At 31.3% G+C, this 19246-nt stretch overlaps 1 protein-coding gene across 4 annotated transcripts in view; it reads left to right on the forward strand.

The window, feature by feature from the left end:
* Positions 1-18968, forward strand: part of LOC127711210 (von Willebrand factor D and EGF domain-containing protein-like) — a 41904-nt gene extending 22936 nt beyond the window's left edge. Inside the window, exons 12-19 of one of the 4 annotated variants that reach the window (XM_052217179.1) lie at positions 160-442; positions 4221-4367; positions 4636-4930; positions 5327-5517; positions 7639-7893; positions 10043-10200; positions 10357-10800; positions 13457-13559. In XM_052217179.1, coding sequence (XP_052073139.1) covers positions 160-442; positions 4221-4367; positions 4636-4930; positions 5327-5517; positions 7639-7893; positions 10043-10200; positions 10357-10800; positions 13457-13502 — 1819 coding nt within the window. In that variant the 3' untranslated portion in view covers positions 13503-13559. Of the gene's footprint in view, positions 1-159; positions 443-4220; positions 4368-4635; positions 4931-5326; positions 5518-7638; positions 7894-10042; positions 10801-13456; positions 13560-15235; positions 15339-17255 lie in introns of those variants that run through there. The other 3 variants (XM_052217178.1, XM_052217177.1, XM_052217176.1) reach the window with 3 other exon arrangements.
* The last annotated feature ends 278 nt before the right edge of the window (positions 18969-19246 follow it).

The raw sequence follows: 19246 nt of genomic DNA on the forward strand, positions 1-19246 counted from the left end.
TAACGCGTTGATTTTGAAGATCTGACAAATCCGACAGAATAAGAAGACACAGAAACTTCTTTAATATCAAAAAGAAGTTTTGAACGTTTTCAATTTAAGATAGGTACAGCTAGGACACATGATCTGTAAATTAATCAGATTGCTTTTTTCAATAACTAGGGTTCCTAGAAGTCAAAGCCTTTTTATAGCAAAGGCTAGATCAGAGAAGATGAGGACTGAAGTTATGTATTGTACATGTTACAACGAGTCTCTTTTACAAGAAATACAAGAGGAAATAAAAGAAACGGCAGATTGCACATGGAAGGACAGCTTACCGCTGTGTAAGCCTGTAAACTGGAAGGAAAATACATGTCGCAACTATGGAAGAACGAAACGGGAAATATCAGATGACTTTGAATTTGATGTCCCGATTGATGTGGTTGCCTTTAGAAAGGGTCCAAAGGTGATGAAAATTGGCATTTAACGTTTATTTGTCCTACTGAATATATATTATTACTGATATTGTTTTCAATTTTTGTTTCCAATCGTTGTTTGATAGAGATGAGTTCATAATTTTATAGTTTGATAAGACAGTTGGATACACGGTCCTGTCTCAATTTGTCAGATCCGGTAACAGAGTTTGTTCGGTATGAAGGGCTCTAAAATGCATAATGCCCCGGGAAGGAGAAGAATATTTTAGATAAGGACAACCAGTTTCCTTGAAACAGATCACCAATGCCCTCCTTTTCCCCGAGTTTTTATAAGGGTCTTAAACGTGCAGACATTGTTGCATTATATCCACACTAGACATCAGATTTAACGTTCCGACCAGACGTGACAGCGTACTTGCACAGCTCGCACAGCCAAACGGACGCTAAAATTTGGCAAATTGTTTTCTGCAGGTACGAAAAAGACCAATAGTCATTCTTTATGTACTCACCAGTACACCTTTAGAGAATTTAATATACTACTATTATGTCACCCCTACTGACTTTTTAGTTTACAACAATACAAATGTATGAAAATCGATAATATTATCAAAAAGGTTAAGTTTCCCGTTATACATGTAACATGTATATGCAACAATGTTATATCCATTCAGGATCTTGCGGTTTATAGACACATGTAGCATCTAGTAGTTGCGACCAGTAAAATTGTGTGTTTGCATCTCAATTGAATTTCGTGAATAAGGTGTCTTAATATTTTGATGAAAATTAAGAAATTCCAAATTTTAAAAGATATTTCAAAGGATACATCGCTCCTTCCAATTTACACCATATTATATTAGTATGCGTTTAACTGTTCACAGCATTGTTCAATTGGGTAAATGCAATTACAGTTTCAATTTCAGTATACGCATATTTGTCAAACACTTTAATTAAGGAAGGTAATGATTCGCTCGACAACTTACTCCATCCACTGTCCCTGGTGAGGAAGTATTGGCCCTTTCAAGCATGTTTAACCGCGCCACATTCTGTATGTGTCTGTCCCGTTATACAAGGCTCTGTAATTCAGTGGTTCTCGCTGGTTCATGTCTGTCAAAAATTGTTTTGTTAAAAATTAGGTCGTTAGTTTTCTCAATTGAATTATTCTTTATTTTTCATGTTTGGGCCTTTTATATCGACTGTACGGTATGCGTTTTTTCTAAATTTTTTTTTGCCATTTTGTTGCCTGTAATGGCTTACAACCACTTAAGTGTTTCTTTGATTGAAGGTTGTCTTGTATAAAATAATACCACATCTCCTTATTTTAATATTCAAGAAATATTATCATTTTAGTTACCTGATTAGGATTCAGTTCAGGATTTATCCGATGTGTTGATGACCCGTTGGTGACCTTCGGTTGTTTTCTGCTCTTTGGTTGGGTTGTTGTCTATATGACACATTCCATATTTCCATTCTCAATTTTATGCAATTTCTTTGTTTGACTGAAACAATTGTTGGGTAGCTTGTACAGAATAGTTTGTACACGTGAATTAAGTAAACTCCCAACTTTTGGTGTGGTTCGTGTTGCTTAATGTTTAGTTTTTTATGTTGTGTCTTGTGAACTATTATTTGTCTTTTTGTTTGTTTGTCTTTTCATTTTTTTAGCCATGGCGTTGTCAGTTTATTTTCGATCTATGCGTTTGACTGTCCCTCTGGTATCTTTTGCTCCTCTTTTATATTGGAATCTGACGAATTAATTATGGATTAATTAGTTAGTTGCTCAATCATGCAAGACTTTTCCTTAAAAAAAAAATAAAAAGAAAGAAAAGTAAATTATAATAACACCGAAAGACTCATTATGTCCATTTCGAAATTGAATCATTTACTGCATTAATCTGAACCGAGCGTACATCAAAGTGTTGCATTTATATATTTAAATTATAATTAAAATGTTTACTGCAAATGGCTTTCATCTTTGACAAAAACATATGTAACGACACCCGATGACATTTCCAGTTGTTTTGTTTTCAATTCTATAATGCCATTCGACGTTAACCATAAACTGAATATTAAATATAACAGCATTTAACAGTTGAATAAAAAGTTTGTATCATAATACAGTTTATATTAATTGTATTGATTTGAATTTTTAACTTCAAGTTTTTTTTAACATTGTTTGGTGGTATGGAATGCATACATATGCAGCAGCTACGTTCTAGAAACTGACGTCTCATGTTGAGGAGTCGCCATGCTCTCTGGGGCTTTAAGAAACCTTGCAAAAACACTTTTATTGTGCTAAAGGTCGTATGCTACAACGGAAAATTGATATTCCTGTCCAATTGACCCTCTTTATTCAGTGCCTGTCCAAATATTCTCTTCATCCCAGTCGATAGATATTACAGGACCAGTCAATTGTATTTGTTTGGTTGTTCACGTCCTGAACATACATGCAATATTTCCACTTGACATAAGGCAAACACATATCAATCTTTCAGGCATATGACTAAATGGAGGCATACATACAACAACAAGATAACCAATGAATAACTACTGCAACTTGCCTTTCTTTCATTGTTGATGTAGCTTGTCATTTTTACATTAACAACAATTCAACATGGAATATACTGTTTGAATATCATATATATGATCAATTCTGTTTGGAACAATAAATAAAACATCGCAACCCTAATGCCCCGAAAAAGACACGCTTTGCTTTTGAATTTCAGTTATGATTCGATCTGCCTTTAAAGTTTCATTACTGCCTCATATCTAGATAGTCCTAAAAGTTGATGCAGAGGGTTTCACACGGAAAGTTGGGTTGACGCTATTCTTTTTTATTTATAAATATATTGATATTATAAAATTGCGAAAGTTGATAGTCTTTACTCCAGGACCCACAACCTGACTTCTTTTACCTTCAATATAAGCTTCATTGAACACACAATACTCTTTTAAAACCAGACAATGCACAGTGTTGAAATCATTTGGTCGAATAGGACACGCAAGTTAATAAAATTAAATATTTGCAAATTTCGTTTTGTGAAAATTAATACTTTCTTATGTTTCCATTGCAATAGTATGTACAATTATCATACCCTTCAATAAAAGTTCGTTTTGAAGCTTTCTGGTCAATTTGTGTATTATATTTGCTAACAGAGTCATAAAGTAAGTTTGTATGGGTATATTTATTGTAGATTGGAATATTGGCGGAAGAAACATATATTTCAAATATTATATGTGTTTTCAGTTTATTTTAGTCTGAAAGGTGTCCTACATATAGCTTTTAAGGATAGTGTGTCTATGCATGTCTGGCTTTTAAATGTTAAGGTTTTAGTGTGTGTGATGAAAGTAAACCTAGGAAATAGAATCAGAATAAAACAATATTCTTTGGAAAATAACTATACCAACTCCGAAATATGAAATAGTTGTTTCAATATGTTGTTGATTGCAATTGATAACGTTTGGTTTTGACAGTTTTTATTGACTTCTCCTTTAGAAGATTATCTTGGAGTTCATAATTTTTGTTAGTACATCGTTTTACTTTCACAGGATGATCGATATTACTGCTGACAAATGTAAGTGCCCGATGATATAATTCAGTAGTCAGTGCATCAGTACTGATATAATTCATCCCCTATTCATTCTTATGTTCCTTTAGATAAAACAATACTAATAAAGCTTGATTTTCAAGTGATCGGTTAAGAGCATTCCAGAAAAACATTTGGAATGCCTAAAATTTTAGTTTGCTTTTTTTCATTGAAATGTGTTTTAAAAGTTCATTTTTTCAATATTGATAATGTTACAATACTGTTTCAGGAGTTCAAATGGGAGAATGGTTGGACAGAGAAAAAGGCAGTCAATGCCTGTGAATCTTATTTTGAGAAGTCAAAACTTTTTAACTTGTGCAGCAAAATAACCCAGTCTAGTGGTGTCGATAGGACAACATGTGTAGCTGATATAAAGGTTATTTCTTAATTTAATTTGAAAAATATTAAAACGGTCTCCAATTACAAAGTTTTTTCTCAAAATGTATCAATTTATAAGATAGCACATGTTGGATTTGGAATAATTGATATGTTCAACGCGAAAAGGCCAATTCTTGGTATAGTCTTTAATTACTATTCCCCACTAAAATCTATTGTGTTCATTGAAAGCAATATAGTCGTGGACATTTTGTATTGTTAATACAATGATGATACTATAGAAATCGAATTTTGTTTGTTTTATATAGCTATCTGGTTCAACTGTGTTTCTATCAGCGTCATTGGACTCAATGAAAACGGCATGCGTAAATGAAATACGACTGAACACATCTTTTTGGAAGCCAAAACCAGAACCAAAGCTGCAAACAACTACGGAACAAAATTTGAAATTGAACGTGAAAACGCAACCTACAACAACGTCAACAACTGCACGCAACTTGGAAATACTAGAAAATGAGGACATTTCTATTTTGGACATCGCAGAAACAGTTTTCAACAATGATTGTCCAAACGATTGTTCAGAATCAGGAATTTGTCAGCAAGGTACATGATTTTATTTTTATACCATACGAAAGGGAAATGAAAATTACCAAGTCGAGGAGAGAGGCACATAAACGATGAAAAAATATTCAAAACATGACATTTTGAAAACTAATTATAATACATATCAATCAAATTAATATAATGTGTAATCTAAACAAAGACGTAAACTGGGGGTAATATAAGCTGCTATAGAAGTAAGTTCTGTCCACTTTACATCAATCATCTTCATGACATATATCATGTAGATAATTGAAAAAATACAATTCTTATTCTAAACGTTATTACTATAAACACATATTTATATATATAGTGAATTCGATATATGCATAAACACTTTTTTCAAACTGTTAAACCAATTAGAACTAACGCCTTTATCATTTTTAAAACCTTTTAAAGGGATATGTGAATGTGATAACGGATTCGAAGGTGAAGATTGCTCAGTTGACCGCCGGAAAGGACCTGAATTATTCGGGTTAGTTGAGGAATCATTCTGTGATTTATCAAAAAGGCCATGTTCTTTTATTTCGGTGTTTGGAAATGGATTTTATGCATCAGACAGAGTGAAATGTCGCATAATAGACGCAAAGGTACATATTTTAGATACTTTTCAGACACAATACATAATTCAGTTAATGTATATGATAAATAAACAATTTTTCAGACAAAAATGTACTCTATTGTAAATATACGTTGTTTTTTTCTAGACAGCCAGTTGCTATTTTTGAATGAGTGACATTGCACACATTCAGTACACAAGCCAGTTAGACCAATATCATCAAATCCAATCTCCGTTCAAATACCACCTTGTATGTGAGTTTTGATGATTTGGCAGCAAGGTTAAAACTTTTAAATGCTTTTAGACTAATGCATCTGTTTGATAAACATTAAGGAAGTTTACTTTCGTTATCACGTTTTATGTCGTTTAAACCATTGAACTTATTTCATTATTTCATAATTCTTGGTTCTTATCAGACTGAAATTTCTTATACCTGATTTAAATAGATACATGTTCAGCATTGTTCAAATATTATAATATTGTAAATAAAGACTTATAACATGTAAACTCCGGATGAAAATAAGAAGATTTTTTATGATAGCCAACGAGTCAATTCTCCACCATAGACCACATGATGTAGAAATCAACAACTATACGGCCGTTAACAACGAAGAAAACGTATACCCAATCATCCTCATAATAAGTCATCAAAGTCCCCGAAGTGACAAGTAAAACCAAACAATTTACAAGCATTGTAGTTAAATCGGTAAATATAAATTGTTATTAAATCAACCTGTAGCGCCTAAATATATATATAAAAAACAAAATCTGAAGCGAAATGATATATGATTTTTGTTTTGCGTTGAACGTTCTCAACACAAAACCGTCAAACACGCTTGAACATAAAACTAGAGGCTCCAAGGAGCCTGTGATGCTCACCTGATATTTTCATTTATAATTCATGCATGGAATAATGCAACCGTTATACTTTGCTTAAGTTTCGGAGATATAAGTCAAAAACTGCATTTTTTCTCTATGTTATATATTAAGCAATGTATGCCATGTTGGTTGGCAGGCAGGTTTATCGGACACATTTTTAAAACTAAATAGCCTAATGCTTATTGTGGCCAAGTTTGGTTAAACTTGTCTCATTTTTTTCAGCAGTAGATTTTTGTGAAAGATTACAAAAATAAAGGAAAAATTGTAAAATTCGACCTTAAAGGGCAATAACTCCTTATGGGGTCATGACCATTTTAGTCATTTGACTTATTTGTAGATCTAACTTTGTTGAACATTATTGCTGTTAACAGTTTATTTCTATCTATAATAATATTCAAGATAATAACCAAAAACTGCCAAATTTCCTTAAAATTACCAATTCAGGGACAGCAACCCAATAACGGCTTGTCTGATTATTCTGAAAATTTCAGGACAGATAAATCTTAACCTGATTAACATTTTTACTTATTGTCAAGGTTGCTCTAAATGCTAGAGTTTCAGAGATATAAGCCGAAAACTGTTCTTTTTAAGTCATGTCGGCCATGTTGGTTGACTGGCGGGGTTATCGGACACATTTGTTTTAAACTAGACACTATGATGATTGTGTCCAAGTTTGGTTTACTTTAGCCTAGTAGTTTCAGAGGAGAAGATTTTTGTAAAAGTAAACGACGACGACGGACGACGACAACGACGGACGACGGACACCAAGTGATGAGAAAAGCTCATTTGGGCCTGTGGGCCAGGTGAGCTAGAAAGGTGCACTTGACTTTCTCCTTTCGATGAAATGTTTGTCCTTTGTAGCATGTTTTTCCCTTAAAACTGTCGACGGGGGCAGAAATGCAAATAAATGCTTTGAAAGGATAATCTATTATCTTCATGTGGACTATTTTCGGCTCATGCACAGAAAAGCTCCACTTGCATTTGCACCTTCGACTTTTATTAAAATGTGTCTATCAATTAAAAGTATACAAATATATCGAAGCTCCATATTATAATTTAAGTAAACACACGAATATAAGATGCGTAAAATCCGACAGTTTGCAGTGTGTTAAACTTTTAAATCTTATAGAAACATACCTGTATGGATTTGTTACAATTTCTAACAAAGTGTTCCATTTCTTATGTTTAATTTCAACTGGTTTGCCGCCTGTAATCATCCATTACATTTTATCTTGTTTATTTCAATTACATAAATGTTGAATTATTTTTGTAGATCGAGCAAAATGAGGTAAAGCCGAATTTACTCAATGTTACAACTGACGGATCGTTGATAACTTTCGCTGAAGTAAAATGCCCACTAGAACAAATGGATGTCAATAAATCACAAGTCTTCCCTGTACTAGATGCGTACTTGGTGGCGGTCTCCTTTGATGAGATCAAGTATTCAACAGGTTCTCCGATAATAGTGTATGATTCTACGTGCACGATCTGCAAGGACAAAAACGGCACCGTGGACTGTAGAATGAGGGTAAATACTTATCACAAACCTATTATAAAACTATATATACTAGCCTATATTCGATTTTTTGTAGTACGTTTGTCGCTTTTAATTTTGAAATTATCAATTTCCCCCATCTTTGTAGCAATATACCAACTTCACCTGCATATGGGATATACATTTCCCAACTTATTCGGTATTCAAGAGCTTGCAGCTCTTACTCAGAATTTGTAAAACGTCACCAGTGTCTGAGCAGAAAGTTGATGAACCAGGGGTATGTCAAAGAACGTCTCGTTCTTTTTCAAATAAAGTTCATTGGAAGGTACCAAGACCTTGTTGATAAATATTCCGTATCATCTTCACAAATGATACACAATGGTCTTGAAGTATAGATTCTGCGTACTGACGTTGTTTATAATCGTAATAACGTGTTAAGTATTCTTTTATTTGTCTTTATTAATATTACTTTTACTGTTTAGTCTGTTTTTGGTGATATTCACGTGACTCTGTACTTATGCATCCCGTCATTGTGTTATTGTTCTTTAATTTTTGTATTCTTATCTTTCATTTTGCTATTATTCTTTGCCTATATGACTTTTTGTGTTTCATTGATACATATGACGTGGCTCTGTACTTATACATCCCGCTATAGTGTTATTGTTCTATGATAAATTTGTATTCTTGTCTTTCATTTTTGCTAATGTGCTTTGTCTATATGCCCCTTTGGTGTTTCTTTGCTCTTTTGTTTAGAAGAAATTCACAATATGCATATAGACAAGCGGCAAGAAGGACAAGGGAAACTTTTAATTTAGATTCTGCAGAGGATATGCCTAAAAGAACTTTAGACAATATTTTGTTCATACTTTGAACGACAAAATTATTTTATATCTACCTGTGTGACGTTACATGATAAACAACTGATGTACGTCAAACGCGCGATTCTACGTCATAGTTAATGTTAACCTAACCATGTGCCTGTCAGGGTAAGGATTCGGTCCCAGTATTTAAAATCGTATAATAAAAATGTAATGAATGAGGTTGTTAAATTTGATATATGCCTTTTTGTGCTTCCTTTTAACATACTTGTTTGTTTTTATAGTGCTTAAGATTATAACACAATGTTGACTGCTGTTCCCCTATTTTTGACATTTTTACCTATTATGTCTGTTTGTTTTGTTCACCCATCGTTGTCATTATAATGGAATTAGATGCAACTGTCATACAAGTGAGAGGTTTAGCTAGCTATAAAACCAGGTTCAATCCACCATTTTCTTCATAAGAAAATGCCTGTACCAAGTCAGGAATAAGACAGTTGTTATCCATTCGTTTGATGTGTTTGAGCTTTTGATTTTGCCATTTGATTAGGAACTTTCCTTTTTTGAATTTTCCTCGGAGTTCATAATTTTGTGATTTTCTTTTTGCTTTTTTTTTATATTCACTACATAAGATGAACAGTGAAAAAAAAAACTATCCAAAACAAGTCAGGAATCTTGTCACTGTTCACTAGGTACTATATTTGATGGTGAATATCAATTTGGAAATTTTATAGTTTTGTATTTTGTTTTTATATTTGAGTCCATTAATAGTGTAACATATTGTTTTAAAATATGTTTTTGTTAGGCAGGTATGTTTGATTGACCTTAAGCTGGTTAGTCGTGGTAATTATTCATCGCCTCATATCGTTAAATGTGGAAGCATCAAATGAGAACGACCGAAACTGAATAATGTGTCTGAATTTTTCTAAAATACAACTGCTTTGACATTCTTTTTTTTGACGGCATATTTGTTTTAACCTTTGCTACAACTTTTTTCCGTGAAACTATTGTTTATCTGTATCCATTAGAATTTAAAAAATAATCAGTCTTAATTGTCTTCAATTGTCTTTTGTTACTTAATTTACATCTATTTTAAAAGAATTACAAAATGTATACCATTAAATCAGAAATGGTGAGTATCATACAAAATATATAATAGAAACTTTACAAAAATGCAACTAACTAGTTCATTTAAAGCCAACAAATTTAGTACTAGCAGATCGCTTTGTTCACAGTAATAATCAGTAATTCACCTATTTTTATCATACTTTTTTTTTCAGACAGGGTTACACAAATATAAGTATAGATAATTTTTACTAATGTACAGTTGACATTTTTGACAAACAATATTTTTACGGTTATAGGACGATGTATGCGTTGTTGAGAGAAAATGCTACAACCAAGAACATAAAATGTGCAAACCGTCAACAAAATTCGCACCCAGTAAGCAGACTACCATTGCAGGAAAACTGAACGAAACCAGTAAGCAGACTACCATTTCAGAAAAACTGTACGAAACCAGGCAGCAGAATACCAACTCAGAAATACTGTACGAAACCAGTGAGCAGACTACCAGTTCAGAAATAATGTACGAAACCAGTAAGCAGACAACCAGTTCGGAAGAACTGTACGAACCCAGTAAGCAGACTGCCACTCAAAAAATACTGTACAAACACAGTAAGCAGACTACCAGTCCAGATATACAGTACAAAACCAGTAAGCAGACAACCAGTTCAGAAAAACAGTACGAACCAAGTGAACAAACTACCAGTTCAGACATACTGTACGAAACAAGTAAAGAGACTACCAGCTCAGACATACTGTACGAATCCAGTAACCAAACAACCAATTCAGAAAAACTGTACGAACCCAGCAAGCAGACTACAAGTTCAGACATATTGTACGAGCTAAGTAAGCAGACAACCAGTTCAGAAAAACTGGACGAACCCAAAGAGCAGACTTCCAGTTCAAACACACTGTACGAACTTAGTAAGCAGACAACCAGTTCAGAAAAACTGTACGAACACAGTAAGCAGACCATCAGTCCAGATATACTTTATTTAGGTGCTGCAGTTGGGGGACTTGCAATTGTTGTTGTTCCAACGCTCCTGTTAATTAGAAGGTAATATGTCATAGACAAATTTACAAATGATGAACACAAAAATGTCCTAAGCCAATGGTAACATAACAATTTGTTTCATTTACAGTTTTCTAATATTCGACATACTTTTGCTTATAACTTGTCTAGGTTTAAAAATGCGTAAAAACAAAAAAATGCATACGTTCTTTATAAAAAAATGGCTTTTATCTTCAGTATAATTCGATAATCTATGAAACGTTAGGGTAATTAGTGTGTACATATTTAAAGATTGTTACAAAAGACGTACAGGGTAGTAGTTTTTTTTTTTATTTCATCATACTGTATTTAACATTTTAGGATTTGTCAGTTAGATAGAGACAAAACCGATACCTTATCCCGGCATCGTTAAACATTCTACTGTATATCTAAGTAGAACTAGTTAGTAGTTGTTCTTTCTTTAAATTCTGAAATATACATTACAACTAGTTCATTATTATGTATCCATTATTTCCATAGTATTTTATTTGTATTTCTTTTTATAAGATGCATAAAGCATAGTTTTCCGTCTTATTTAAAAAAGTAATATTTCTAAAAAAAACAGTTGGTATTTTGAAGTTAAAAGTTAATAAATGACTCATTCACTTGTTTTCAAAGTATCTCTATTTTATACTACTGATGCATAGTGGTCCTTTACTTTATGACTTTTGTCTTTTTTGTATTAGAATATTCAATGAAAAACACGACGGGTGCCACATGTGGAGAAGGATCTACTAACCCTTCCAGAGCACCTGAAATCACTCCCTAACCCCCATTTGTTGGAGGGGTTTGTGTTGCTTAGTCTTTTTTTTCCATTTTGAGATTTGTGTACTATTGTTTGTCTGTTTGTCCTTTTCTTTTGTAGCTATGACGTTGTGAGTTTATCTTTGATCTATGAGTTCGAATGTCCCTCTGGTATCTTTCGTCCCTCTTTTTCAATATCATGGTAAAGTGCGAATAGTTGAATTTGCTTAATTCCTTTTTCAATTATCATGATTATGAAACCATACATAATCAGATAAGATATGATTTGGTAGTGATCGGATCAAAAACTTTTATGCATTTGTACATCATAGTCATTTTGATAATGGTCTTGGGATATCAAAAATCAGAATAGTCTCGCTTGAATTATGGGATAAGCTTTTCTTCATGTGATGTTTTTAAGTCTGTGTAACTTTCTATAAATGGGTCTGTTAAATAATAAAATTCTATTAAGTCTAGAACTTGATTTGGATTGTGAATATTTTGATAATTATATGTATCAAGACTTGGTTTTGTACTAAATTATTATCTTAAGTAATAACAACTGGCTGGTTATTTAAGATTTCTATTATTTCACTTATAGTTATATAAAATTCTGGTGTGTCTTTGTTTGGACCATATAAGATTATTATGGTCATTCCTTTTCCTTTAATTTCTTTATCAATTTCTTACAAGTTTCCTTGGTCGTTTTTTTTTACTTTATGTATCTTATACTCAAAGTGTGTTGTGAATACAATCGCTGTCCCTCTTTGATTTGTTGAAAATGAGGTAAAAATGCACTCCCCTCCCCATAGGTTTTTATTGATATGTCATCATTGTCTGAAATATTTGCATCTCGCGAGTAATATATATTACTGTTGTTTTTATTAAGATAGTCAAAATATCTCAGTCTTCGCTTTTCTTTTGAATCTAGACCTTGACAATTGTATGAGAAAAAACAATGCAGCAGAAATCAATTGACCCGTACAACTGTTTTTTTACGAGTGAGCATGTCAAATTCACCTTAAGAAGTCTGATCTGACTTGCCATTAAAAAAACCAAGATGTGGTATGATTGTCAATGAGACACCTCTCCACAAGATACCGAATGACACAGAAAGTAACATAATAGGTCAAAGTACGGCCTTCAATGATTACTGTGTGAAATAAAGTTGTAACAAAAGTACATGTACAACAAAGATGCTGCTTAATGATATTATATAGAATTGTACCAAAAACACGAAAAAAAGAAAAAGACGTACATCTAGAAAGAGGAAGAAAAAGATGAAAACAAATCATGATGTCATAAAACAGTAATATATCCACTACTATTCTATTTTTGCAAATACAAAAATATTTTGGAGATTTCTCTATCATAAAACTAAAAAGGCTAAAGGCGAGTACATCATCAATCAATATGTATGATTCTAAGAGTCAGTGATTGAAATGATTACTAGTTTAGTTATTAATTTTATTGATTTACTTTGTATGTGTGACATTTAATTAAAGTGTGAACAGATTTTACTCTTTTGCCAAGCTATAGGTTTAAAACAAAAAAAGAATACTTGATTCATTTAGGTGTCATAGTGTGTTTGGTTCTTTTTTTAACTTGTAGCTCGTTTGCTAAATACAAGTAATCATGTCAGCATGTATGCTTTATTGAGTGTAAGTTTGAACATACATGAGATAACTATTTCTCTGCAAAGCAGTATATAATTTAATCTAATCCTGATTATAAGAAATGATAGTTAACAAACTAGCAAAGAAATGGTTCTTGTCATGCACACATTAAACATGAGTATAGACAAAAGGACTAGCAGTTGATATAAAAGCTAAACAAAAGGATAACACAGCATTTACATATGTTAGAGCAATGCATATTGTTTTCAAGATCCCGTTAAACAGTATATTTTAAAATGTAGATGGAGAAACATGGTTGGTACATACAGGCTTTCAAGTAGTATGTAATCTTTATTTTGATAAGAAGATGCAGTTGGTGATGTTAAACATAACAAGTTATGAAGGTACCTTATATATAATAGTTTGTGATTTAAAGTTTGAGGTATCAACAATTTAGTACAAATAAAAAAAAACCTTGGAGAGCCCCAACACTAAATGTTTAACAACACATGGTCCTTTGACTTATGGCGTGTGGTTGGATTATTGTAACATTTTTAAAAATCTCAAAAGTCTCCCTGATCATGTGAAAGGTTTTTATTAGTATTTTGAAATATTTAAAAGGCGTGGAGTGCAGCTGTTTAACTGGTAGATTTTTATATATATTTTTTATAATTTTCCGTATTTTTAAATACTAAAAAAAGCATCATTTAATAAACCTTCTTACGCTAACTATTTTCTTTTTTTAATGATATAAGTTTTTCCTGTATGTACCAATGAATGATAAAAATTATACATTTGTTTGTCCCTAAATAAAGAAAAACTAAGATAAAATAATAAGACTATGAACTAACATGCATCCTTGGTATATCATATATGATTGCAACTAAAACAAAAGCAAAAACACACAAGCAAACAACATAAATACAGCAGTATACTTAATGACAAGACAGTCCTAAGAAAGATTGAGCATTTAAATATATTAAAATTAAGTAATAAGTTCTTAAGTAATAGAGCAAAAATAAATAATATCACCTCAGCCTGAATGTACAATTTTAAATTCAAACTCACACATGGTCTTGTATCATAAGACATAAGTAATTATTTTGCGCATATGCCACACATTCCTTGAGTTTAAGGGGCACTAGCTACGAGAATCTAAAATATGTTTTTTTGTGTTCAATCATTTTGTCAATCATTAATGAAAGTGAAATAGTTTTTTTTTTTTGGTTTGTAATTACTCATCAGTTTCTATTATGCATGTTATATATGCAAAGTTTGCCAGTTCGTTTCGTGCCTCTTTAATCACGAATGGTAAATCATCTGCTACTCTGTTTTTTCATTTGTATGTAATTTTCATCATTAACTGTTTGTCAGAATAATGCATATATCTAAGAATTGTAGTTTTATACCATAAATGTGATTATTGAATTTACGTTCATGTTTCTTTAGAAAAAAAGGTTTATGTCATAAAACAGTAATATATCCACTACTATTCTATTTTTGCAAGTACAAAAATATTTTGGAGATTTCTCTATCATAAAACTAAAAAGGCTAAAGGCGAGTACATCATTAATCAATATGTATGATTCTAAGAGTCAGTGATTGAAATGATTACTAGTTTAGTTATTAATTTATTGATTTACTTTGTATGTGTGACATTTAATTAAAGTGTGAACAAATTTTACTCTTTTGCCAAGCTATAGGTTTAAAACAAAAAAGAATACTGGATTCATTTAGGTGTCATAGTGTGTTTGGTTTTTTTTTTAACTTGTAGCTCGTTTGCTAAATACAAGTAATCATGTCAGCATGTATGCTTTATTGAGTGTAAGTTTGAACATACATGAGATAACTATTTCTCTGCAAAGCAGTATATAATTTAATCTAATCCTGATTATAAGAAATGATAGTTAACAAACTAGCAAAGAAATGGTTCTTGTCATGCACACATTAAACATGAGTATAGAAAAAAGGACTAGCAGTTGATATAAAAGCTAAACAAAAGGATAACACAGCATTTACATATGTTAGAGCAATGCATATTGTTTTCAAGATCCCGTTAAACAGTATATTTTAAAATGTAGATGGAGAAACATGGTTGGTACATACAGGCTTTCAAGTAGTATGTAATCTTTATTTTGATAAGAAGATGCAGTTGGTGATGTTAAACATAACAAGTTATGAAGGTACCTTATATATAATAGTTTGTGATTTAAAGTTTGAGGTATCAACAATTTAGTACAAATAAAAAAAAACCTTGGAGAGCCCCAACACTAAATGTTTAACAACACATGGTCCTTTGACTTATGGCGTGTGGTTGGATTATTGTAACATTTTTAAAAATCTCAAAAGTCTCCCTGATCATGTGAAAGGTTTTTATTAGTATTTTGAAATATTTAAAAGGCGTGGAGTGCAGCTGTTTAACTGGTAGATTTTTATATATATTTTTTATAATTGTCCGTATTTTTAAATACTAAAAAAAGCATCATTTAATAAACGACTCCTTACGCTAACTATTTTCTTTTTTTATTGATATTAGGTTTCTCCTGTATGTACCAATGAATGATAAAAATTATACATTTGTTTGGCCCTAAATAAAGAAAAACTAAAGATAAAATAATAAGACTATGAACTAACATGCATCCTAGGTATATCATATATGATTGCAACTAAAACAAAAGCAAAAACACACAAGCAAACAACATAAATATAGCAGTATACTTAATGACAAGACAGTCCTAAGAAAGATTGAGCATTTAAATATATTAAAATTAAGTAATAAGTTCGTAAGTAATAGAGCAAAAATAAATAATATCACCTCAGCCTGAATGTACAATTTTAAATTCAAACTCATACATGGTCTTGTATCATAAGACATAAGTAATTATTTTGCGCATATGCCACACATTCCTTGAGTTTAAGGGGCACTAGCTACGAGAATCTAAAATATGTTTTTTTTGTGTTCAATCATTTTGTCAATCATTAATGAAAGTGAAATAGTTTTTTTTTTTTGGTTTGTAATTACTCATCAGTTTCTATTATGCATGTTATATATGCAAAGTTTGCCAGTTCGTTTCGTGCCTCTTTAATCACGAATGGTAAATCATCTGCTACTCTGTTTTTTCATTTGTATGTAATTTTCATCATTAACTGTTTGTCAGAATAATGCATATATCTAAGAATTGTAGTTTTATACCATAAATGTGATTATTGAATTTACGTTCATGTTTCTTTAGAAAAAAAGGTTTTCGATACTAATAGTTTATCGTCAATGCAATTTGTTAGGGTTCAATATTTTCCATTTCTTGAGTATCAAGTTGTGACTCTATGTGCCCTATACCTGACATACCTGTCTTGAGCTCGTTATGACCATGTCTTCGTTTTTCCAACTCAGTTTGTGTAGTGCTTTTATCTCACTTTACTTGCACAACTTCTGACCTGACCTCAGTAATTAGATGCGTAAAGTATTTTTCAAAAGCCTTGATGTAAATAGTGTTACCTTTGAATAATTGTCCATGATAACATACTTGAGTTGGGCAATAACTTCAAAAGTCCCAGTATTAACGAGTATATATCTGACTTTCCTATGTAAAAAATCACATTTGTCACATCATGCGTTGATCATGTAATCATATATAATCATTGTTACTTACAGAACACTTGAAATAAAACAGAAGTAATGTTTTTAGATATTTACAGATTACATTGTTATTTTTGGACAAATTAGTTTGCTTTGTGAAATTACTACTTTTTATCGTAAGCTTATAATTTTTATAGGGCCGCCATGACAGGGGAGAATATATGTTGGAGCTACGTATCTATAATCAGTTGTTACATAAACATGATAAATCAAAAAAGAAAAGTAATAAAATACAGCGAATGCAAAAAGCCAATTTTATTGTCATATAAACTGAATTTACAGTTAATAACTTTGAGAAATCAGAATGAGTCTTCTATGTTAACGATAGACAATAAATATTTTTGATGATATCTACCTAAGTTAAGCATTCAAAATAGATTTATTTGTATACTGCTATGGTTATTTTATTCTATCTATTTATATCTCTTTCTATATTAAAATAAAATTATTTTGGTTTTTTTCAGGATGTGAAAAAGTACAATTATTCCTCAGGAATGATTCGCATAAATTAGAGATTGTGAACTATTATATTCATTATAACATTTTGACCTTGTGTACTTTGTTGAGCATTGTTCAATTTTGCTTGTAATATGAAGGCGACAAAAATATATCAGTTAAGAGGCCGTGCAAAGGGGACAACTTGGATTTTTTATGCAATGCTGAATTGTTAACAGTTTATACATTATATTAACCTATTAACACGAATCATATATTTACTATAATTATAATAACTATAAGTGTTTTTTTTTCAAATGATTGTAAATATTTTTCAGCATTACATGTTTTTACTTTATTCGTGATAAGTGTTTGCACGGATTATACATAAAAGTATTATTTTGCAATACTTTGTATATCATGAATTTAAATATTTTTGATGTTTGACAAAAATCTTATGATTCACATCTGTGTGCTAGCGATTTGTTGAATGCCTTCTACATTAAACCATTGACAAAGTGAAAATTGCTTAGCGTTTTACTTCTATTAATATTATACATGTACATGTATGATAAAGGAGAAGGGGCATAAAAGCCCATTTTTGGCCCAAGAAAATAAAATGTTTGAAAACTATTTACTATTATAATATTTACAGATTACATTGTTATTGTTACATAAACATGATAAACCAAAAAAGAAAAGTAATAAAATACAGCGAATGCGAAAAACCAATATTATTGTCATATAAACTGAATTTACAGTTAATAACTTGGAGAAATCATAATGAGTCTTCAATGTTAATATATACTTTGTATTTCTATGTTAAAATATACTTTGTTATTTATCATACATGTACATGTATAATATTAATAGAAGTAACACGCTAAGCAATTTTCACTATGTGCTATCCTAAATTAGCACATAATGTTTGGAAATGCATAGAGTTAAGAAATACAAATGAAAAATATAAGATGTCTATCTGATGACGTCACAATTACGTCATAATATGTACCGTTTTCATGAAAACGATGAAAAAAAACCAGAATTTATGCAGTTTTCCATCGTTATTTCCATTATGAAAACATTTGGCACAGCCAAGAAACAACAACAAAGAGAAGCTTTACTATAACTATTGACATAATCTCACTTAATATAAATTTGTTTCTTGGATGCGCACATACTTTGCCAATCTAAAATATACTTAAAATTTGTTAAAAAACCAGAAAAATCAAGAAATTTTACAAAATATACAAATTGCGTCATGGTGTGTTGCCGTGGTAACTCGTTAAATGTAAAATTTGTTTTCATTTTCTTAATACCTTGTACATTAGTCTAGTTAGGACAAATTTAAAAATATGTATGATAACTTTTAAATTTGCAGAAATATTTGGGCCAAATAAGGGCCTTATTGCCCCTTCTCCTTAAATTACAAAAAAATACTAAATGTTTTATCACTGAGGTATAATTTCTACAGATTGAAATGTTTTGGTAAAACTTTTTTTAGAAATTTAGATCTTTCAGGAAAATGGTACCAAGAGTGTCCACGACTGGATAGCCTCTCGTAAGAAGTAATAAGGGATACATAATATGACCATCAGATTTAAAACTTCACTAAATATTATAAATAGGTCCATATGTTTTTATACACTTTTCTATGTAAATCACTCATAAAATAATTCATCATACTGACAGAAAGCTTTTTGTTTATATTTTTTTTTTTGCTTGTTAGTATGACCCCCCCCCCCCCCCTCCCCCCATCTTAGTATTACTAGGATTAACATTCAAGTATATCTAGTAACACCATAATATTGTTACAACAAGGAGCAAGTGAATACAGACCATGCTGTAGATAATTCATCATAAAAAACCATGTGCAGGTTTAATCTATCATTTGTCTACATAAGAACATGCCTAAACCAAGTTCGATTGATCAGTTTGAACCTTTTGATTTAGCCATTTGATTAGGGACTTTCCGTTCAGAATTTTACTCGGAGTTCGGTATTTTTGTAACTTTACTTGT

This window comes from Mytilus californianus, unplaced genomic scaffold (assembly GCF_021869535.1).
Source record: "Mytilus californianus isolate M0D057914Y unplaced genomic scaffold, xbMytCali1.0.p SCAF_8, whole genome shotgun sequence".
NCBI classification, from domain to species: Eukaryota; Metazoa; Mollusca; class Bivalvia; order Mytilida; family Mytilidae; genus Mytilus; species Mytilus californianus.